General features: G+C 48.7%; 1 protein-coding gene and 1 long non-coding RNA gene across 2 annotated transcripts in view; one reads left to right on the forward strand and one right to left on the reverse strand.

Annotated features, from left to right (window-relative positions):
* Window positions 1–22822, reverse strand: part of LOC132536857 (uncharacterized) — a 397589-nt gene that overhangs the window by 12921 nt on the left and 361846 nt on the right. The window lies entirely within an intron of this gene.
* LYPD3 (LY6/PLAUR domain containing 3) lies at window positions 10817–16896 on the forward strand. Its single transcript, XM_060186194.1, has 5 exons — window positions 10817–10971; window positions 11987–12118; window positions 13960–14130; window positions 14591–14764; window positions 16216–16896. The coding sequence occupies exons 1-5, from the start codon at window positions 10905–10907 to the stop codon at window positions 16710–16712; spliced, it is 1041 nt and encodes a 346-aa protein (XP_060042177.1). The 5' UTR covers window positions 10817–10904; the 3' UTR covers window positions 16713–16896.

Consider the following 22822-nt stretch of genomic DNA (forward strand, 5'->3'; position numbering starts at 1 on the left):
AAATTTCTTTGCATAACACATGTTTTCTTCCGGCCCCTACTTAAAAAAATATCTTATTTTAATTTATTTTTAATTAAAGATTATGTTCATTTATTTTAATTAGAGAGAGAAAGATACAAAGAGACCAGAGCACTGCTCAACTCTGGCTCATGGTGGTGCTAGGGATTGAACCTGGGACCTCAGAACCTCAGGCACTTAAATTTTGCAGAACCATTATGCTGTCTCCCCAGCCCTTTATGTTACATGAAAGACTTTCATATGGGGGGGGGGGGAGAGTCAGAGCACCACCCAGGTACATGAGCTGGGGATCTAACTAGGAATGTCAGCCCTCCAAGTTCATTGCTCTACCAGTTGAACTATTTCCCCAGCTGATACATTACCCTTTTTGACCACACAGGGCTCTGGACAGTTTGTCAGAACAGCTAGCCACCTGCCCTCCAAGCCTTGCCGTGTCCCTTGACCAGTGAGCTTGGGTCCTAGTTGAGATGTCCTCTCCTGTAGGAAACCCTTCCAGACTCCCTGCTCATGTGCCATCTCCCTGGAACTTCCTGGATCATCACCAGTGATGAGTCTGTGTCTTTATGGGCCAGACAGCCTCTTGAGGGGAGTTTTTTGTGACCCATGCATGAAGCAGTGCTGCAGCTATCTCTGTCTCTCCCTCTCTTCTCAATTTCTCCCTGTCCTATCAAAAAAGAGAGGGCAGGGGTAAATAGCATAATGCTTATGCAAACAGACTAACATCTGAGGCTCCAAGTCCCACATTCAATCCCCTCATCCCAGACCCCTGCCTCCCCCATAAACCAGGGCTGAGCAGAGCTCTGGTTAAAAGAAAAAGAGAAAGAAGTCGGGGCAGGGGAGGCCATTAGGACCAGTGGATTTGTAGTACAGGCACTGAGCCCCAGCAGTAACTGGTGGGAACACACACACACACACTTTCCACAGCTGTCTTTTTAAAAAAATTTCTTTATTGGGGAATTAATGGTTTACATTTGACAGTAAATACAATAATGTCTATGCATAACATTTGCCAGTTTTCCATATAACAGCCCCACAAGGTCCTTTATCATCCTTTTTGGACCTGTATTCCCCTCCCCATCCCACAAACCCCAGAGTCTTTTACTTTGGTGCAATATACCAATTCCAGTTCAGGTTCTACTTGTGTTTTCTCTTCTGATCTTGTTTTTCAACTTCTGCCTGAGTGTGAGATCATCCCATATTCATCCTTCTGTTTCTGACTTATTTCACTTAACATGAATTTTTCAAGCTCCATCCAAGATGGGCTGAAAATGGTGAAATCACTATTTTTAATAGCTGAGTAGTATTTCATTGTATATATAGACCACAACTTGCTCAGCCACTCATCTGTTGTTGGACACCTGGGTTGCTTCCAGGTTTTGGCTATTACAAATTGTGCTGCTAAGAACATATGTGTACACAGATCTTTTTGGATGGGTGTGTTGGGTTCCTTAGGATATATCCCCAGGAGGGGAATTGCAGGGTCATAGGGTAGGTCCATTTCTAGCCTTCTGAGAGTTCTCCAGACTGTTCTCCACAGAGGTTGGACCAATTGACATTCCCACCAGCAGTGCAGGAGGGTTCCTTTGATCTTTCCACAGCTGTCTTTTTCAGCACACCTGTGCTCATAAGGGCTATTGGGTTAATGCTCTGTGGCTGGACCTAGAAATTCTTTTTTTTTTTTTTGCTGTTATGCAAAAGACTTTGCTGCCTGAGGCTGAGACAGACTGCAGAGTGGTGCTGGGATCAAATCTGTGTCCTCACCCATGTAGGTCAGGTCATCTGTTTTCCTCACTGAGCCCCCGGGTCTCAGCTCCTGGGATGTCTGTTTTGTATCTCAACTTGTGTTTTGCTGAATGAGACCTGGAGAGACATGGAGCATTGGATGGGCAGGGGGAGGATTGGAAACTTGGCTCAGGAAATCTACTGCCTCCTACCTCTTTCCCCGCCCCCGACTTTGTGCCTGCCAACACTGCTACCCTCCAGCCAGGGTCCCTGTGGAGATCAGGCACCCAGGTGCCACAAGGCATCTCGGGAGTGAGGTGTGGTGGTGGGCAGCTGATGGAAGGGGACACTCTCTGCCATGGAACAGTGTCTCTACAGTCCCGTGTAGAGGATTCATGCTTGCCCAGGAGTGTCCTGTTCCCAAGGGAACATGGTAAACACCAGGAAGGGTGGAGAGATGGTAGAAGACAGGAGGGAAAGGATGGGCAAGATCACTCACCTAGCCTGTGGACGGTTTTGTCATGTGTGCGGTCCAGGTCTGAACCTGGCTTCTACTGCAAAAGAGAAAGTGTCACCACTATGGTGCCTTTCTTTCTCCATGCCTCTTTCTTTCTTTGTTTCCTTTTTTTTTTTTTTTTTTTGCCTCCAGGGTTATCACTGGGACTCGGTGCCTGTACTACAAATCCACTGCTCCTAGCGGCCATCTTTTTCCTCCCATTGTTGTTGCATAGGACAGAGAGGAATTGAGAGAGAAGCAGATAAAGAGGGCGAGAGTCAAAGATAGACACCTGCAGACCTGCTTCACCGAAGCACCCCCCCACCCCCACAGGTGAGGAGCCAGGGGCTCGAACTGGGAGCCTTGCGTGGCTCCACGAGCACGTCTTTATATCTGTCTCTATGTCTCTGTGGGTCTCTGCCTCTGTCTCTGTTTCGACCTCCCTCTCTCTTTTTTTTTTTTACCCAGAGCTCAACTCTAGCTTATGGTGGTGTCAGGGATTGGACCTGGGACCTCAGCCTCAGGCATGAGGGCTGTTTGCATAACCACTATACTATCTCCCCAGTCCTGTCTCTGTCTATCTGAAAAAGTTGACTTAGAGCGGTGAAGCTCCAGTGATGATTCCCCAAATATTACTATATAATATCTTAATAGTAATAGCATCAGCAATAATAATAATAATAGGTCCAGTCTGGGAAGTGGCACAAAAGATAAAATATTGGACTCAGGGACAGGAGGTCCTAAATTCAATCCCTGGCATCTCTAGTGCCTAAGTAATTAATGCTTTGTTCTCTCTCATTAATATATACCTTTTTTTTTTTTTGCCTCCAGTTGTTGGGGCTCGGTGCTGGCACTACAAACCCATCACTCCTGGTGGCCATTATTTTTTTTTTCCATTTTATTCACTAGGATGCAGAGAAATTAAGAAATGGAGCAGGAGATAGAGAGAGAGAAAGATAAGACACCTGCAGACCTGCTTCACTGCTCGTGGTACATCCCCGCTGCAGCTGGGAGTGGGGGTTTGAACTAGGATTCTTGTGCAGGTCCTTGCACATAGTACTATGTGCACTTAGCTGGGTGCACCACCAGCTTATTTATTAAACTTACTTATTTATTATTATTTTTTCACCAAAGCACTGATCAGTATGGCTTATGGTGGTACAGGGGATTGAACGTGGGACTTTGGTGCCTCAGGGATGAGAATCTCTTTGCATAACCATTATACTATCTACCCCTACCCTATTCATTTATTTATTTATTTTTAAATATTTTTATTTATTTACTATTGGATAAAGACAGAGAGAAACTGAGAAGGGAGGAGGAGATAGAGAGGGAGAGAGACAGAGAAACATCCGCAGCCCTGCGTCACCACTTGTGAAGCTTTGCCCCTGCAGCTGGGGACCAGGGGCTTGAACTCAGGTCCTTATGCACTGTGAGTGCTTAACCAGGTCCACCACCGCCTGGCCCTGCCCCCTATTTATTTATTTTTTTAACAGAGCACTGATCAGCTCTGGCTTATAGTGATGTGGGAGCTTGAGCCTGAGACTTTGGAGTCTCAGGTATGAGAGTCTCTTTGCATAACCCTGTTGCCTCCACCCATAAATAAACCTTTTAAAAAATCTTTATTATTTTATTTTATTATTATTTTTATTTCTTTATTGGGGGATTAATGTGTTACAGTCAACAACAAATACAATAGTTTGTACATGCGTAACATTTCCCAGTTTTCCACATAACAATACAACCTGCACTAGGTCCTTCTCTGCCATCATATTCCAAGACCTGAACTCTCCCTTCCACCATATATTTTTTTTTTTTAAATATTTATTTATTATTGGACAGAGACAGAGAGAAATTGAGAGGGGAGGGGAGGTAGAGAAGGAGAAAAACAGACACCTGCAGCTCTGCTTCATCATTCGTGAAGCTTTCCCCCTGCAGGTGGGGACCAGGGGCTTGAACTTGGGTCTTTGTGCCCTGTAATGTGAGTGCTTAACCAGGCCCCATAAATAAATCTTTAAAAAAAAATAAAAGAAACGGGCAGGAGAGATAGCATAACCGCTGTTCAGTCTTCTCAGCACCACCATAAACCAGAGCAGAGCAGTGCTCTGGTAGGAACAAATAAAATAAAAAGAAAAGAAAATTTTAAATGTGTCTATTTTGTCCTTTTCCTGGCCCTCTGTCCTGTCTTTTGTATTTCAGTTTTCACTGAGCCCTGCAAATTCTGTAGCAGCCCCGCCCCGGCCCCACCCCTCACCAATGGCCCAGCTGTGCCCAGGCAGCCTGGGGAGGGCACCTGATTAATCTGAGGTCTAGGTGTGACTTTGTGGGGAGTCTCCCACTGACCCTTCTGGTCACCCTGTTGCCTCTCCCCACTGCCCCAGAGGAGGTGAAGTGTGGCAGAGTGGGCGGCTAGCAGACGTCGGGTGCCTCCTGGGCTGTCTGGCCCTGGGCCAGGAGGGGGTCAGCGCCTAGAACCCAGGCAGGCCCGAGCAGGAGCAGACTCTCCACCCTGGTCCCACTCCCTCCCAAGATGCCAGTTCTTCCTGTTGGGCCAGTTGGGGTTCCTCCCTGAAACTCTCCCACGCGGCTGGGGCCAGCGGGGCCTCCTGCTCCTGAACACAGAATAATAACAGGCTCACCGCCCTGCCCACCGCTCAGCGAGGCTCCCCATCGTGCTCCCCAACACACACACACACAGAAGCACACGGTCTCAGACCCCACCCCCCAACCCCCCCGCAGCTGCAGTAGTTCAGCTAGGGACAGTGAGTTGTTTGAGGTCACACAGCAGTCCCTGATTTGTGCCTTTGCCTGAAACTTCCCTCATCCAGGAAAGGCACTTCTTCCAGCTCTTTGTAAAGCAGACAGTTTGGAGGCTCAGAGAGTGAAGACAAACACACAGGGTCACACAGCAAGACCTAAGCAGAGCCTGGGACACCGCGGCCAGGAAGCTGGGACTCTGGGGCCGGGGCTGAATGACTCCACCAGTCGTCGTCATTCACCTTCACTCTCAGAACCTCTTCTTGGGGCCCGGTGACCCCACCTGTGTGACTGAGGTGCTAGTCACTGTTGGCAGTGGGGTGCAGATGCCAACTTTGTGAGCGCAGATCAACCTTATCTGTGAGGGTGGAGCAGCGGAGCAAAGCTGGAGTTGTAACTGTAATGTAGTTTTATAATGTAATATAATATATAATACGTAATATAGCATTGGGATTAGCGAGGGGCACGGAGTGTCTTAATCATTTATGGTTTGCTAGGGTTCTGGTTTGTTTCCACATTCAGTCAATGTAATGAACTGGGCTTGGTTCTGTTTCTCTCTGTCACTCACATTGCTCTGTCACACTGTTTGCAGGCAACAGAACACTGAGCCCTCTCTGTGAGTATCATTCCTCATCATCTACAAAAGAATAATATGGGGAGTCCGGCAGTAGTGCAGCAGGTTTAGCACAGGTGGTGCTAAGTGCAAGATCCGAATAAGGATCCCGGTTCCAGCCCCCGGCTCCCCACCTGCAGGGGAGTCGCTTCACAGGCGGTGAAGCAGGTCTGCAGGTATCTGTCTTTCTCTCCTCCTCTCTGTCTTCCCTTCCTCTCTCCAGTTCTCTCTGTCCTATCCAACAACAACAACAACATCAATAATAACTACAATAATAAAACAACAAGGGCAACAAAAGGCAGTAAGTAAAGAAAAAAGGATTTTTTTTTTTAAAAAAAGAATAACATGTTCAGTCAATTACACCACTGTATTTATTGTCTTTATAATTTATTTCTTTTGTTTGTTTTGTTTTTTGGCCTCCAGTGTTATTGCTGGGGCTTGGTGCCTGCTCCATGAAACCACTGCTCCTGGAGGTTATTTCCCCCACTTCCTTTTTATTGCCCTTGTTATTATTTTTTTTATCATTGTTGTGATTATTTTTATTATTGTTGTTATTGATGTCATTGTTGTTGGATAGGACAGAGAGAAATGGAGAGAGGAGGGGGAGACAGAGAGGGGGAAAGAAAGATAGACACCTGCAGACCTGCTTCACCACCTGTGAAGCGACTCTGCTGCAGGTAGGGAGCTAGGGGCTTGAACCGGGATCCTTACACCAGTCCTTGCGCTTAGTGCCAGGTGTGCTTAACCCGCTGCGCTACCGCCCGACCTCCTATTTATTCTTATAAATATCTTTTTAATTTTTTATTGTATTTATTTATTTATTGGATAGACAGAAATCAAGAGGGGAGGGGACACAGAGAGGGAGAGAGACAGAGAGACACCTGCATCCCTGCTTCACCACTCGCAAATCTTTTCCTTCGCAGGTGGGGGGCCAGGGGCTGGAACCTGGGACTTTGTGTACTGTAACTGTGTGCTTAACCAGGTGCGCCACCACCTGGCCCCTATTTATTTATTTAAAGAGAGACCAGAACACTGCTTAGCTCTGGTTTATAATGGTACCGGGGTTCTGTTCTTGAATGCTCTGGTGTCTTAAGTGTGAAAGTTCTATGCTCTAATGCTGAGTTATCTCCTCAACCCTCCATGATTCTTTTAAAAGGTATATATATATATTTATTTATTTATTTATACCAGAACACGGCTCAGCTGGTGGTGCTGGGGATTGAACTTGGGTCCTTAGGTAACTCAGGCATGAAAATCTTTTCACATAACCATTATGCTGTCTTTCCAGCCCTAAAAAATTATTATTATTATTATTATTTTATTTTATTTTATTTTTATTTATTTATTCCCTTTTGTTGCCCTTGTTGTTTTATTGTTGTAGTTATTATTGTTGTTGTCGTTGTTGGATAGGACAGAGAGAAATGGAGAGAGGAGGGGAAGACAGAGAGGAGGAGAGAAAGACACCTGCAGACCTGCTTCACCACCTGTGAAGTGACTCCCCTGCAGGTGGGGAGCCGGGGTTCGAACCGGGATCCTTATGCCGGTCCTTGTGCATTGCGCCACCTGCGCTTAACCCGCTGCGCTACAGCCCGACTCCCAAAAATTATTTTTGAAAAAGATTGATTTGTTGATGACTATTGGGAGAAAACTAATAGAATCGCTCTGGCAAGTTCAGTGAGTACAGGAGATTAAACTTAGGACTTGGGAGTGGGCGGTAGTGCAGTGGGTTAAGCGCAGGTGGTGCAAAGCACAAGAACCGGTGTAAGGGTCCTGGTTCGAGCCCCTGGCTCCCCACCTGCAGGGGAGTCACTTCACAGGCGGTGAAGCGGGTCTGCAGGTGTCTGTCTTTCTCTCCCCCTCTCTGTCTTCCCCTCCTCTCTCCATTTCTCTCTGTCCTATCCCACAATGACGATAATAACTACAACAAAAATAAAAACAAGGGCAACGAAAAGGAAATAAATAAATAAATTTTTTTTAAAAGAAAAATGTGTTTTGTAAACTACTTTGCTATTTTCATGGCCTCTATTCAGTTAAGACTTTATTTATATTTATGAGAGAGAGAAAGAGAGAGAGAGAGAGAGAGAGACTGACCAGAGCACCACTCAATTCTGGCATTTGGGATTGAGACTTGAGTCTCTGGGATCTCAGACTTGTGGGTCTGGTATACCCCCTTTCTGCACGACCTCCCCAGCCCTCCCTGAGCTCTCTTTCTCTTTGTTTCTTTTTTTAAAATATTTATTTTATTTATTCCCTTTTGTTGCCCTGGTTGTTTTACTGTTGTAGTTATTATTGTTGTTGTTATTGATGTCGTCATTGTTGTTGGATAGAACAGAGAGAAATGGAGAGAGGTGGGGAAGAAAGAGAGGGGGAGGGAAAGACAGACACCTGCAGACCTGCTTCACCGCCTGTGAAGCGACTCCCCTGCAGGTGGGGAGCCGGGGGCTCGAACCAGGATCCTTACACTGGTCCTTGCGCTTGAGCTCTCTTTCTCTTATGTAATTTGGGCCCCAAGGATCAAAGTTGGAAGCATATGCCACACCGCATGTACCAGTATCCACAGACTGATGATTCCCCCCCTCATTTTTAGAAAGGATTTTTTTTTTCTTTTTTGATGAGTGGATGAATGAATTAGATAACTAACTTGTTATCACCAGAGCTTCATGGCTCCAGGCTGACTTCTTCAGATAAACAGGAGAGAGAGAGAGAGAGAGAAAAAGAGAGAGACCACAACACCAAAGCTTCTTTTCCTCCAGCACTGTGGGGGCCAGGCTCACAGCTAAGTCTCTCACATGGCAAAGCAGGCTCACTATCCACGTGAGCTATCTTGCTGGTGCTACCTAATTATCTTTATGAGGAAGAACAAGACCTGAGCTTCCTCTGGTCTGAATCAAACCCAGGGTCTCATGTAGGGAAGTCCTGTGCTCTCCAACCAAGCCCCACACCCCAGGCTCACGGATCCCCCTCCACACCTGTAGCTCCCACTCAGACCCCAAAAGTGGCGGGCACCACTCTATTGCCCCCGGGGGCGACACTTTCCCCAAAGTGACCCTGGTTCTGATTTCTATCACTAGTGGTTGGTCATGTTTGCTCTAGAATATGCATGTGGAGGCAGACAGTATACTTTGCTTTGCTTTGTTTAAACAAAGTCTTAGAGGTTCTCCCACATTGCTGCAGATGTTAGCAGCTGGCTGCTTCTCCTGACATGTACTGTGGGCTTTGCACAGCCCTCTCTCCTTTCCCATTCATGTCTCCTTGGATATTTGCTTTATTTCCAAGACTTAGCATGTGCACATCAATATTTCTATTTGTTTTAAAAAATTTTTTAAATATTTATTCATTTTCCCTTTTTGTTGCCCTTATTGTTTTATTGTTGTAGTTATTATTGTTGTTGTTATTGATGTCGTTGTTGTTGGATAGGAGAGAGAGAAATGGAGAGAGGAGGGGAAGACAGAGAGGGGAAGAGAAAGACAGACACCTGCCAATCTGCTTCACCGCCTGTGAAGCGACTCCCCTGCAGGTGGGGAGCTGGGGGCTGGAACCGGGATCCTTATGCCGGTCCTTGTGCTTTGCACCACCTGCGCTTAACCCGCTGCGCTACTGCTGGACTCCCTTATATTTGTTTTTATACCAGATCACTGCTCTGGTCTATAGTAGTCAGACTAAGCTTATTCCTATCATTATCTTTTTTAAATATTAAACTCACTTTTCTTTTTTTAATTTAAATTTTATTTAATTTTTATTCTTTACTATCTTTATTTATTTGATAAAGACAGCCAAGAATTGAGAGGAAGGGTGAGATAGAGAGGGAGAGACAAGAGAGATACTTGCATCCCTGCTTCACTTGTGAAGCTTTCCCCCTGCAGGTGGGAATGGGGGCTTGAACCTGGGTCCTTATGCACTGTAACATATACCCTCAACCAGGTGTGCCGCCACCTGGCCCATATTACTATTATTTTAAGATAAAAACAAAAAGCAGGAGAGACAGAGTGAAGAGACCACACCACCAAAACCTCCTTCGCTATGGTGGGACTGGACGTGAACCTGGACGTGCACACTGCGGAATCGTGCAGTTTTCTTTCTTTTTTTTTAAAAATTTATTCGTGCAGTTTTCAAGTAGGCTATTTTGCTGGCTTCACACTGAGCACAGAAACAACATAACAAACTGAAATAAGAGCAGCCTGGGAAGTGGCACAGTGAATTAAGCATGAGGTCTTGAGTTCAGTCCCCAACATTACATATGCCAGAGTGATGCTCTGATTCTTTCCTTCTAGCTGTCTAGTGTTAATCAATAAATCATAAAAACAAACGGAAAAAGAGCTTCCAATAGAACTGTAAGAGTTCCAAGAGAACTACAGAACAATAGAGCTCAGGCCTCTACTGAGTGAAGCCCTGCGTCAAAGCAAACAAGGACAAAACCAAAAAGAATATCATAGATATTCTTTTAGATAGTTCAGCAATGCTCCAGTCTCTCTCTCTCTCTCTCTCTCTCTCTCTCCCTCCGTTCTCCCACACCCTCCCCTCTCCTTCTCCCCCCCCACCCCTCCCCTCCCTCCTCTCTCTAAGTGTATCTGCCTGCATTCTCTGAGCTGCTTCAGACCCTCTGGCCTCTCACTACTTCCCAAGCTCTCCAGCTTGACTCCCATCTCCCTCAGGCCTGCTAGGCCTTGACCTTTCTGCCTCAGCTTCCTCTGAGTTGCAGGAGCCCACCCTCCCCCTCTATGTCCGTACCCACAGCCTCTGTCTCCTTCCTCTCTGTCTCCTTCCTCCCCACCCCTGACATCCCTCCCGTGAGGGCCTGGCAAGCTCCACTGGAAGCTCCCGCACCTCTGGGCTGCTCCCCACTCGTCCCCCCACATGGTCCTGCTGTAATAACATCTGTCTGATGATGCGCTGGACACCTGTCTGCCCACTGTACCGACCAGGAGCCCTGCGTGCCCAGGCTCTGGTTCTGTCTCCCTCACCAGTGCACCCAGTACCAGACTGGTGGACATCTTCAGGGTCCCCAGTGTTGGGTGGTTCCTCCCTCTGAATGAGTGTCAACACGGTCCCCTCCCTCCTCCACCTCCCCCAAAGACCCAGACTTTCTCCCCGGGATTGTTGGGGGGATCCTTTCCCTCCCTGGCAGACGTGGGTGACGCACCCAGGGGCGGGCACCTGTCTGCAGCGGACGCTGACTTGGCCCGGTTGGGCAAGGCCCCCGTTGCCTGGGGGGAGGTTACTCATCCTGGGCTAGGTAAGAGCGCCCGGACCCGGGAGGTGGCACACCCAGGGGGGACACCGAGGGAGCAGGACGGAGCCATGGACTCCGCCAGCATCTGGACCACCAGCTGGCAACTGTTGTTGCTGTTCCTGCTTCTCGGAGAAGGTGGGTAGGCTGCAGGGAGCGGGGACCCCCACCCCGTACAGTGAGGGCTATGGGCAGGATCCAGCAAGATGCTCTGTGGGAAAGATCCTCGGTGCAAAGGGGCTGTGGGGAGGACTCTCTGCCCCCACTTGGGCAGAAGGCATGGGCAGGATTTCTGGGGTGCTGGGGAGTGGTTTTCCTTTCTGAGCAGAGGGAAAAGGTTTCAGCCTGTCACAGGGGGCTGTGGGGGAAGGTCCCTAACTAACCCTGGGCCAATTCAACTGTGCAGAGAACTGGAGAAAGATACCCCCCACCAGCCTCATTCATGGCACCCCGCTCGCCCCGCCCCACCCCCCTTTTGAGCGTAAGGGGCTGTGAGGAGGATACTTTCGTCATAGGTATGGGGGGTGTGTACTCCATGGATCTGATTGATGGGAAGGTGGTAATTATTTTTATAATAGTAAATACTCATTTAATTATTTTTTCTTTGTCATATATTATTTTTATAATAGTAAATATTCATTTTCTTATTATTTCTTTGTCATATATTATTTTTATAATAGTATTCGTTTTCTTATTATTTCTTTGTCATCACCAGGGCTTCACTGGTCTGGGATGAGTTTTCTCCAGGTAGAGAAAGAAAGACAAAGGGGGTAAAGAGAGAAAAGAGCACAACACCACAGCTTTTCAGTGCTGTGGGGGCGGGGCTCGAACCTGGATCGCACACGCGGCCGAACAGCACACTGCCCAAGTGAACTATTTCACCAGCTGCAAATATTCGTTTACTCATGAATGGGGGAGGGGAAGCACATCACTCTGGTAATGGCAGGAACAACACTCAGGGACACCGTACTTTTAAGTTCGGTGCTTTTTGACTGCACCTCCTCCCAGGAAGCAGGTGGGGGAGGTTTTATTGATGCCTGATCTGGAGGAGGGTGGAGACTGTCTCTCTGGGGCATGAAGGGGGTGGGGAGGCCTCTTTCTCCCCTGGGGAGGGGGCTCAGGAAGCCTCAGTTCTCCATGTCCTTTATCCCAGGAGCCCAGGCCCTCGAGTGCTACAGCTGTGCGCAGAAAGCGGACAATGGCTGCTCCCCACAGAAAATGAAGGTGGTCAAGTGTGCGCCCGGCTTGGAAGTCTGCACTGAGGCAGTGGGGGCCGTGGAGACCAGTAAGTGGGGGTCCCCGGGCTCAGTGGGGCCAAGTAGAGGAGTTGCAGGGGGTGGTGGAGGGAGCTGGGACCTGTGAGCTCAGACCTTGCAGGTCTCTCGTTTGTCACTCCACTAGAGAGACATCCCCATTCCTGTCTCAGCCAAACCCAACCTGACCTCCCCTTCCAATGAGCTGAGATGATCAGAGGCTTTTGGGTTTTGTGTGTGTGTGTGTGTGTGTGTGTGTGTGTGTGTGTGTATAGATGAGGGGTGGGGGTGGGGAGAGAAGGGTGGAGGCGGGCAGAGTACAGTGTTTATGCAAAAAGACTTTCTTGCCCGAGGCTCACAAGTCCTAGGTCCTATCTCCAGCACCACCGGAGCTGAGCAGGAAAAAAAAAAAAAGTTTATGGGGTAGGAGATGGCACACCTGGTTAAGCGCACACATTACCTACCATGTGCAAGGTCCCCACCTGCAGAGGGGGAGCCTCGGGAGCGCTGAAGTTGCCCTGCAAGTCTCTCTCTCCTTTCTCTCTTCATTTCTGTCTCTAGTCCATAAAACAATGGAAAAGGCTTTCTCTGGTTCCCCCAGACTGAGGCCCCTCCCTCTGACACCCCCAACCCTGCCCCTCTTGAGGCTGCTGGTCCGGAAGTCTTTCCTTCTTTCCTTCCTTCCTTCCTTCCTTCCTTCCTTCCTTCCTTCCTTCCTTCCTTCCTTCCTTTTTGCCTCCAGGGTTATTGCTGGGCTCAGTGCCTGCACTATGAATCCACTACTCCTGGAGGCCATTTTTTCCCCTTTTTGTTGCCCTTGTTGTTTAACATTGTTGTTGTTATTGATGTCATCGTTGTTGAATAGGACAGAGAGAAATGGAGAGAGGAGGGGAAGACAGAGAGGGGGAGAGAAAGACAGACACCTGCAGACCTGCTTCACCGCCTGTGAAGCGACTCCCCTGCAGGTGGGGAGCCGGGGGCTCTAACCGGGACCCTTGCGCTTTGCACCACGTGCGCTACCGCCCGACCCCGTTTCTTTCTTTTTTAAAAATTTCTTTATTGGAGGATTAAAGGTTTACAGTCAACACTAAAATGCAGTAGTTTGTACATGTGTAACATTTCATAGTTTTTCACATAACAATCCCAGTAGGTCCTCCTCTGCCATCATGTTCCAGGATCTGAACCCTGCCCCCCACCCCAGAGCCTTTAACTTTGGTGCAATACACCAACTACAGTCCCAGTTTCGCTTATGTGTTTTCCTTTCTGTTCTTATTTCTCAACTTCTATGAGTGAGATTATTCCATATTCATCCTTTTGTTTCTGACTGATCTCACTGAACATGATTTCTTCAAGCTCCATCCAAGTTGAGGTGAAGAAAGTGAAGTCACCATTTTTCATAGCTGGGTAGTATTCCATTGTGTATATAGACCACAGCTTACTCAGCCACTCATCTGTTGTTGGACACCTGGGTTGCTTCCAGGTTTTGGCTATCACCAATTGTGCTGCTGTGGACATATGTGTACACAGATCTTTTCGGATTGGTGTGTTGGGCTCGTTGGGATATATCCCCAGGAGAGGAACTGCAGGGTCATAGGGTTGGGTCACTTCTAGCCTTCTGAGAGTTCTCCAGCTCGGAGTCTGTTCTGTCGCTCTCAGTTCCCTGGGAGGCTACGATCCGTTCCAAGTCCACTCTCAGCTCGCCCAGTCCATCTCTCCAGGGTCCACAGGGCGGTCTGTCCCCTGGGGACTCAGGCCTTGGAGAGCGCGCCCCTCCCTCTGTCACTCTGCCCCACCCGGCGCCGTCTGTCTGTCCCGGGTGCTGTCCACCCGAGACAGGCTGACCTCTGACCTCTGACCCCCTCCCGTCCCACAGTCCACGGGCAGTTCTCCGTGGCCGTGCGCGGTTGCGGGTCGGGGCTGGTGGGCAAGAACGACCGCGGGCTGGACCTGTTCGGGATCCTGGCCTTCATTCAGCTGCAGCAGTGCAAGCAGGACCGCTGCAACGCCAGGCTCAACCTCACGTCGCGGGCGCTCGACCCCGCAGGTGGGTGCGGGGCGCGGGGTGCGGGGCGCTCTGGGGGCGGGGCGGGGGCCCCGGGGGCGGGGCGCTCTGGGGGCGGGGCGGGGCGCGGGGGCGGGGCGAGGAGGGCGGGGACCCGCGGCGGAGGCGGGAGGAGCACCGGGAGGGCTGAGCCCTGGGGAGGGGCGGGTGAGCTGTCTAAACAGCCGGCACCTGGAAGGTCGACGCCCAGGGAAGGGACTTTAGTGGGACGGAGCCAAGAGGCCGTAGCTGGGCTGTCTACGCAGCAGGCACCCAGAGGGTCCCCACCCACCCAGGGAGGGGCTCGGAGCTGTGGGGCGGGATCAAGAAACAGCAAGTGGGCATCTATGCAGCAGGCATCCAGGAGCTTGACCCCCGGGGGAGGGTCTAGAGGCCGCTGGGCGGGGAAGCGGGTTGTTGGAATCCGGGGTTTCCCACCTGGATCACCCACCCCTTCCTCCAGGCCTCCCTGCAGCTAACGAGAGCGCGGCGGACCCCAGTGGCACCCAGTGCTACAGTTGCCTGGGGCAGAGCCCCAAGGAGTGTCAGGGCACCGCGCCGCCCCTGGTGACCTGCTACAACACCAGCGACCGGGTCTACAAGGGCTGCTTCGACGGCAATGTCACCTTGACGGCAGGTGAGCGAGCCCCGGGGGGTCCCCCACCTCCACTCCGGGCCTGCTGGGCGGTACCCAGCTCTGGCCTATGGTGGTGCTGGGGACTGAACCTGGGAACTGGGAGATGCTATCTCCCAGGTCCTAGAAATTTTTTTTTTTCTTCAAGAAAAAGTTGGGGGGGGGGCAGCGCCAGGCTGTGGTGCACCTGGTTAAACACATACGTTGCAGTGCAAGGACCCAGGTTCAAGCCCCACCTGCAGGGGTGAAGCAGGGCTGCAGGTGTCTCTCTGTCTCTTTCTCTATCTTCCCCTTTCTTCTTAATTTCTATCTGCCTCTATCCAATAATAAATAAAATTAAAATTAAAAAAGATTAAAATAAAAATTTTTAAAAATAAATTCTTTAAAAAAATAGAGAGAGAAAAAGGTTTGGAGGACAGGCAAAGTAGCTCACTTGGACACTCACTGGAGAATGGTTTGCAGCTTTGGTGTTTTTTTCCTACTTGCCTGCGTCTCTATCTGAAAAAGCTAGCCCGGAGTGGTGAAGCCATGACCATGAGTAAGAGGAAGCTTATTAGAAAGAGACAGTCCCCCCTGGAGAAAGGGAGGATGGGATCCCGGATGTAGGTCTGCCTTGTCCTAGGTTTTTTTTTTTTTTAAAGTACATTTCATTTAAAAAAAATTTTTATATTTATTTATTCCCTTTTGTTGCCCTTGTTATTTATTTATTTTTCCTTTTTTTTTTTTTTGCCCTTAGCTGTTTTTTATTTTTGTAGTTATTATTGTTGTTCTTGATGTCATCGTTGTTGTTGGATAGGACAGGGAGAAATGGAGAAAGGAGGGGAAGACAGAGAGGCAGAGAGAAAGATAGACACCTGCAGACCTGCTTCACCGCCTGTGAAGTGACTCCCCTGCAGGTGGGGAGCCGGGGGCTCAAACTGAGATCCTTACGCTGGTCCTTGCGCTTTGTACCACGTGCGCTTAACCCACTGCGCTACTGCCCAACCCCCTATTTATAATATTTTATTTGTTTGTTCACGGAGAAGAGAGACAGAAAGAACCATACATCACTCTGGCACATGTGCTGCCGGGAATTGAACTTTGGGACCTCATGCTTTATCCACTGTGCCATCTCCTGGACCATTGAACTAAGACTTTTAGATAAATGAATGCAGAGGCCATGGCTCCTGTTTTAAGGGTCCTTGTTTTGTTATTTCATTTTGTATTTGATAGGACAGAGAGAAATTGAGAGGTGAAGAGAGATAGAGAAGGAGACACACATGCAGCTCTGTTTCACCACTCATGAAACTTCTCCCCTGCAGGTGGGAGCTTGAACTCAAGTCCTTGCACATGGTAACATGTGCTTGACCGGGAGTACCACACCACCCAGCCCCAGTGTCCTTGCTTTATCTAGCCCCTGAGTTATGCTATGCTTGTCCTCTAACCAAAGCTCTGTGTGTGGCTCCCTCCCACAGCTAATGTGACAGTGTCCTTGCCCGTCCGGGGCTGCGTCCAGGATGAGCAGTGCACGCGAGATATGGCCACAGGCCCCGGCTTCACGCTGAGCGGCTCCTGTTGTCACGGCTCCCGCTGCAACTCGGACCTCCGTAACAAAACCTACTTCTCCCCCCGCATCCCGCCCCTGGTCTTGCTGCCCCCTCCCCAGACCACCTCAGCCGCATCCTCCACCCGAGGGGTCACCACATCCAGCCCCGCAGCCTCCACCACCCACCCTGCCCCCACCGTCCAGCCCACCGCAGCCCCCACCACCCAGGCTGCCCCCCAGGAGGTGAACCCTGAGATCTCCCAGAGAGAGGAATCCAGCATGGAAGGAGGGGCAGCCGGCCACCAGGACCGTGGTAACAGGGGGCAGCACCCTTCAAAAGGTGGGGTGCATGGCAAAGGCTCGGTGGCCCACTCGGCTGGTCTGGTGGTGCTCCTGCTGGCCTCTGTGGCCTGTACCCTGCTGTGAGCTTAAGTCCCAGAAGCCTCCTCCTGGCCCTGCGCCCTTGGTCCCGGGTAGCCTCTCCCCAACACCACACATGTCCTTCCCCATCTCTGGACTGGGCTGGCCCAGCCCCTGTTCTTGCCAGTAGCCCCAGCTTCTGCTGCACTGGTCTGCGGCCTTGGGAAATAAAGTCATTGTATATATGCTGCTGGGGCTGTCTGTCTTTTTGAGGTTGGCAAGTGTGCCTTCCTGCTCTCTGGAGCTCTCTCTGTCTCTTCTTGATGGCTAGGACACAGAGAAGTCAGTGCTGTCTCAGGGAAAGTGGGAGAGACCAAGACAAGGGCTTTTCACCAACCTCAAAGAGAGGGCTGGGGTGTGGGTTGTCTCCTTGTCTTCCTCCCCCTTCCCCTGCTAGACTGCGAGCTCTTCAAGGGCAGGGATCCTGCCTTCTGCCTCTTTGTGGCACAGAAAGCCTTCAATAAAAGTCTACAGATGTCGTGCGGTAGCGCAGCGGGTTAAGAGCACGTGGCTCAATGCTCAAGGACCGGCATAAGGATCCCGGTTCGAGTCTCCGGTTCCCCACCTGCAGGGGAGTCGCTTCACAGGCGGTGAGGCAGGTCTGCAGGTGTCTGTCTTTCTCTCCCCCTCTCTGTCTTCCCTTCCTTTTTCCACTTCTCTCTGCCCTGTCTATCAATAACAATAATAACTACAACAACAATAAAAAGGGCAACAAAAGGGAAAATAAATAAATATTAAAATTTTTTTTTTTAAAAGTCTGATTACTTCGTACAGTACAGGGCTTGGTGCCTGCACTATGAATTCACTGCTCCTGGAGGCCGTTTTTTTCCCGTTTTTATTGGATAGGGTAGAGAGAAATTGAGAGGAGAGGGGAAGATAGACACCTGCAGACCTGCTTCACTGGTTGTGAAGCGACCTCTCTGCAAGTGGAGAGCTGGGGGCTTTAACCGGGATCCTTGAGCAGGTCCTTGTGCTTTGAATACTATGTGAGCTTAACCTGGTGTGCCACCACCCGGCCCCATTTTTCAAAAAATTGTATTTACTTATATTTTATTTTGATAGGGCAGAGAGAAATTGAGAGGGAAGGGGAGATAGGGAGAGAGAAAGAGAGACACCTGCAGTCCTGCTTCACTACATGTGAAGCTTCTCCTCTGCATTTGGGGACCAAGGGCTTGATCCAGGATCCTTGCTTTAGATAATCTGTGTGCTTAACCAAGTGCACGACCACCTGGCCCCAAGGTTTTATTTAGTTTTCAAAAAAAATATTTTATTTGTTTTGGATGGAGCTAGAACTTGAGAAGGAAGGAGTGAGAGAGAGGGGGCCATGGAGAGAGACAGAGAGAGAGACCTGAAGCACTATCTCACCATTTGTGAAGCCTCCCCTCTGCAGGTAGGGACTTGCCTTGAACACAGATCCTTGACCATGTTTTATTTTTTAATTATCTTTATTTATTTATTGGATAGAGACAGCCAGAAATCAAGAGGGAAGGGGTGGAGAGAGAGGGAGAGGGAGAGAGAGAGAGACACCTGGAGCACTGCTTCACCACTCATGAAGCTTTCCCCCTGCAGGTGGGGACTGGGGACTTGAACCTGGGTCCTTGTGCACTGTAACCTGTGCTCAACCAGATGTGCCACCACCCGGCCCCCGATCCTTGACCGCTCTAATGCTAGTGTTCTGCCAGCTGTATACTGCTGGTCTCTAATATGGAACTTTAAAGGACTGCCCCGGCACTAATCTCTTGGAGCCGAGCTAGGGGGACTATTCAGACCTTGAACCGGTCACTGAGATCTGAAGTCCCAGAGGTAGTGGGGCCGAATCCCTTTCGTCTTCATTTATGGGGATCCCACTGGTGAGTTTGTGGGGAGCTGGGTGAACACATTAAGGGGAGCCCCAGGTGAATGGGCTGAGTGATTTCCAGGAGAAGGAGGGAGCTTCAATGGCCAGCACATCTGTCTTGCCATCTGTCTGGTCTCTTTCTTTTTAAATCTACCTCTTGCCTCCCCCCAAAAGAAACAACCAAAACCAGGGTCTGGAAGATAGCTCACCTGGTAGAGTGCCTGCTTTGCCATGTATGCAGCCCAGGCTTAAGCCCCTGGCATCAGGGGAAGCTTCAGTGCTATAGTGTCTCTCTACCTGTATTTATTTGTCGGTTTATTTATTTTTAATCAGAGCACTCATGGCTCACTGTATGGTGGGGGGGTGGGTGGTTGAATCTACCTGAAATATCAATAAAAAGAATGAAAAGGGGGACTGTGAGCTATGAAATCTGAAATGCTGAGGCCTCTGCACCACCAAAAGATTATTCCCTCCCTCCCTCCCTTCCTCCCTCCCTTCCTCCCTTCCTCCTTTCCTTCCTTCCTTCCTTCCTTCCTTCCTTCCTTCCTTCCTTCCTCTATTTCTTTCTTTCTTTCTTTCTTTCTTTCTTTCTTTCTTTCTTTCTTTCTTTCTTTCTTTCTTTCTTTCTTTCTTTCTTTCTTACCAGAGCACTGCTCAGCTCTGGCTTATGGTGGTGGGTGTGGGGGGATTGAACCTGGGACTTTGGAGCCTCAGGCATGAGAGTCTCTTTGTATAACCATTATGCTATCTACCCCTGCCCTAAAAGAATTTTTTCTTTTTTAAAAATTAATTATTTGATTTTTGCTACTGGGATTCTCACTGGGGTTTGGTGCTTTCACCACGAGTCTACCGTTCCTGGTGGCCATTTTTCCCATTTTTATTGGCTAGGACAGCGAGAAATTGAGAGGGGAAGATAGAGAGGGAGAGATAAAGAGAGACACCTGCGTCCCTACCCCTCTTTCTCTTTTCTCTCCTTTCCTTTTCCTTCCCTCTTTCCTTTTTCCCCCCACAGAGACAGAAATAGAAAGGGGGAAAAAAGATAAAGAAATAGAAAGGGAGAGAAAGAGACACCTGTAGCATTGCTCTGCTACTCGTGAAGTTTCCCCCATAGCGGTGGGGACTAGCGGATTGAACTAGGGTCCTCACACATGATAATGTGTGTGTGCTCTACCGGGCACACTACTGCCCAGCCCCTCTTAGTTTTTAAAATATGTGACTTAGAATGAACTCAGGAGTGGTCTGGGAGGTGGTGCGGTGGATAAAGCATCAGACTCTCAAGCATGAGGTCCTGAGTTCAACCCCCAGCAGCACATGTACCAGAGTGATGTCTGGTTCTTTCTCTCTCTCCTCTTATCTTTCTAAAAAATAAATAAAATCTTTAAAAAAAAAAAAAAAAAAGAATGAACTCAGGGCTTTGCAGCAATACTGCTGAGCAGCCTGCTAGGAGTTTTCTCAAGTTTTATTTTTAGAGAGAGGATAGAGATACCATAGCACTAATTCACCATCCTTGGGGCTGCCTCAGTGCCACCCATGGTGCTCCCATGTGGTGCTGGGCCTCAGAGCCAGAGCGTCATGCTTGGAAGGCATGTACTTCACTAGATGAGCTCGTTCCTTACCCCTCTGTGCAGTCTCTTCCTTCCTTTCTTTCTCTCTTTTAATATTTATTTATTTAGTTCATTCCTTTATTTTTAATATTTATTTATTCCCTTGTTGTTTTATTGTTGTAGCTATTATTGTTGTTGTTATTGATGTCATCATTGTTCTTTTCTTTTCTTTTTTTTTTTTTTTTACCAGAATACTGCTCAGCTCTGGCTTGTGGTGGTGATGCGTAGGATTGAACCTGGGACTTTGGAGCCTCAGGCATGAGAGTCTGTTTGCATAACTATTTTTTAAAAAAAAATTTATTATCTTTATTTATTGGATAGACACAGCCAGAAATCAAGAGGGAAGGGGCTGATAGAGAAGGAGAGAGACAGAGAGACACCTGCAGCCCTGCTTCACCACTCATGAAGCTTTCCCCCTGCAGGTGGGGACCGGGGGCTCGAACCCAGGTCCTTGCACATTGTAACATGTGCGCTCAACCAGGTGTGCCCCCACCCGGCCCTCCTCACTTAACTTTCTGTAAAAGTTCCCAGATAGGGGGCTGGGGAGGCAGCATAATAGTTTTGCAAAAGACTTTCTCATGTCTGAGGTTCCCAGATCCCAGGTTCAGTCCCCTGAACTTGGATTAACCTGTTTCACCTACACAGACATCCCATCAGGTCAGCATTCAGGGCTTGCATTTGGCCAGATGCGGAGACCAGGCTCAGAGATGTTGAGAAACCTGCCCCAGCTCACCCAGCTAATGACGTTGGCTTTAAACCCAGGCAGACCAACTTTTCAGAGTATGGTTAAGACCACCTTGGTACTTCCTGGAATTGGCCATTCAAGACATTTACAGTAGAAATGACATCTCTGTACATAACATAAAAAGAACTTCAGTTAAAAAAAGAAAAAAGAAAAAAAAAGACCACATTGGCTTTACTCTCAGCTTAAACTGGAGATGGCTTCCTTCCTTCCTGTCTTTTGACTTCTGACTTAACCTCCTACTGCAGCCTTTCCAAAAGTCACAAGGGAAGCCTCAGAATTCTAGTTTCTTTCTTATCTTTCTAAGATATTTATTTGTTTATTTTCTAAGATATTTATTTTAATGAGAGAGATCCAGGAAGATACACACCTAGAGACCAGAGTCCTGCTCAGCTCTGTCTGATGGTGGTGCTGGGGATTTGAGCCAAAGACCTCAGAGCTTCTGGCATGAAAGGCTTTTGCAGAACCATTATGCTATCACTCCAATTAAAAAAAATTGTTTTTGCATTATCTTTATTTATTTATTGGACAGAGATAGCCAGAAATCAAGAGTGATAGAGGGAGAGAGAAAGAGAGAATGAGAAACGCTCACAGCGCTGAGTCACCACTCGCAAAGCTTTCCCCCTGCAGGTGGGGACCGGGGGCTCGAACGTGGGTCCTTGAGCACTGCAACATGTGCGCTCAACCAGGTGTGCCACCACCCGGCCCCTATCACCCTGATTTTATTTAAGTTTTAAAAGATTTACTTTTATTTGTGGCCTGGGATGCGGTGCCGTGGATGGAGAGCTGACTCTCAAGCATGGGGTCCTGCCCGAGTTTGATCCCCAGCATCACAAGTGTTCAGAGTGATGCTTTGGTGTAGTCTCTCTCTCATAACTATTTACAAAATTAAAGCCTCTGGCCAGCTTACAACCTGAAGAATGTCTTACACAGGGCCTCTTTTAAATGTAAACATCAAAGGAGAGAGCACCCCTATCTCTCAGTCTCCCTAGGAAGGAGGGAGCCTGTAACAGTGCGTCCCTTTGCCCAAGCTGTGAAATTGCCTCCTGTCTCACAGACACAAGAATGTGTCCATTTGCCTTTGGGTGAAGCTCCTGAGCAAACACAGATGTTGAGGACCTCCCTCCCTTAGCCCCGAATTGAAAAAGTCCATCTGTCTCTTTGTTTCAGCACAAGTGAGTTCAGACCCAGCTCTTTCTTTTATCCTTTTTAAAAAAAAAAAATTTATTTATTTATTTATTTCTGAGAGGGGCTGGGGAGAGAGAACCAGAGCATCACTGTATCCCGTACAATGCTGGAGACTTGAGTTTGGGATCTCACGGTTGAGAGCCTAGTACCTTACCCACAGTGCCACTGCCAGGGCAGTTCTTTCTCCTCCTCCTCTTCTTTTAAAGAGTTATTTATACTTTTTTAAAAATTTGTTTTTAATTTTATCATGTTTATTTGACAGGACAGAGAAATTTGGGTAAACGGGGGGAGATAGAAAGGGAGAGAGGCAGAAGACACTTGCAGCCCTACTTCACTGCTCATGAAACTCGCCCTCTGCATGTGGGGACCTGGGGCGTAAACCTGGGTCCTTGTGAATAGTCATGTGCATGCTCCAATAGGTGCACCACCACCTGGCCTTTAAAAGTGATTTATTTACTTATTTATTTGACAGAGCTAAAAATCAAACTCGGAGCTGGGCGGTAGCACAGCAGGTTAAGCGCAGGTGGCGCGAAACGCCAAGGACTTGTGTAAGGATCCCGGTTCGAGCCCCCGGCTCCCCACCTGCAGGGGAATCGCTTCACAGGCGGTGAAGCAGGTCTGCAGGTGTCTATCTTTCTCTCCCCTTCTCTGTCTTCCCCTCCTCTCTCCATTTCTCTCTGTCCTATCTAACAACGACGACATCAATAAAACAACAAGGGCAACAAAAGGGAATAAATAAATATTA

The sequence above is a fragment of the Erinaceus europaeus genome, chromosome 2 (assembly GCF_950295315.1).
Source record: "Erinaceus europaeus chromosome 2, mEriEur2.1, whole genome shotgun sequence".
Lineage (NCBI taxonomy): Eukaryota > Metazoa > Chordata > Mammalia > Eulipotyphla > Erinaceidae > Erinaceus > Erinaceus europaeus.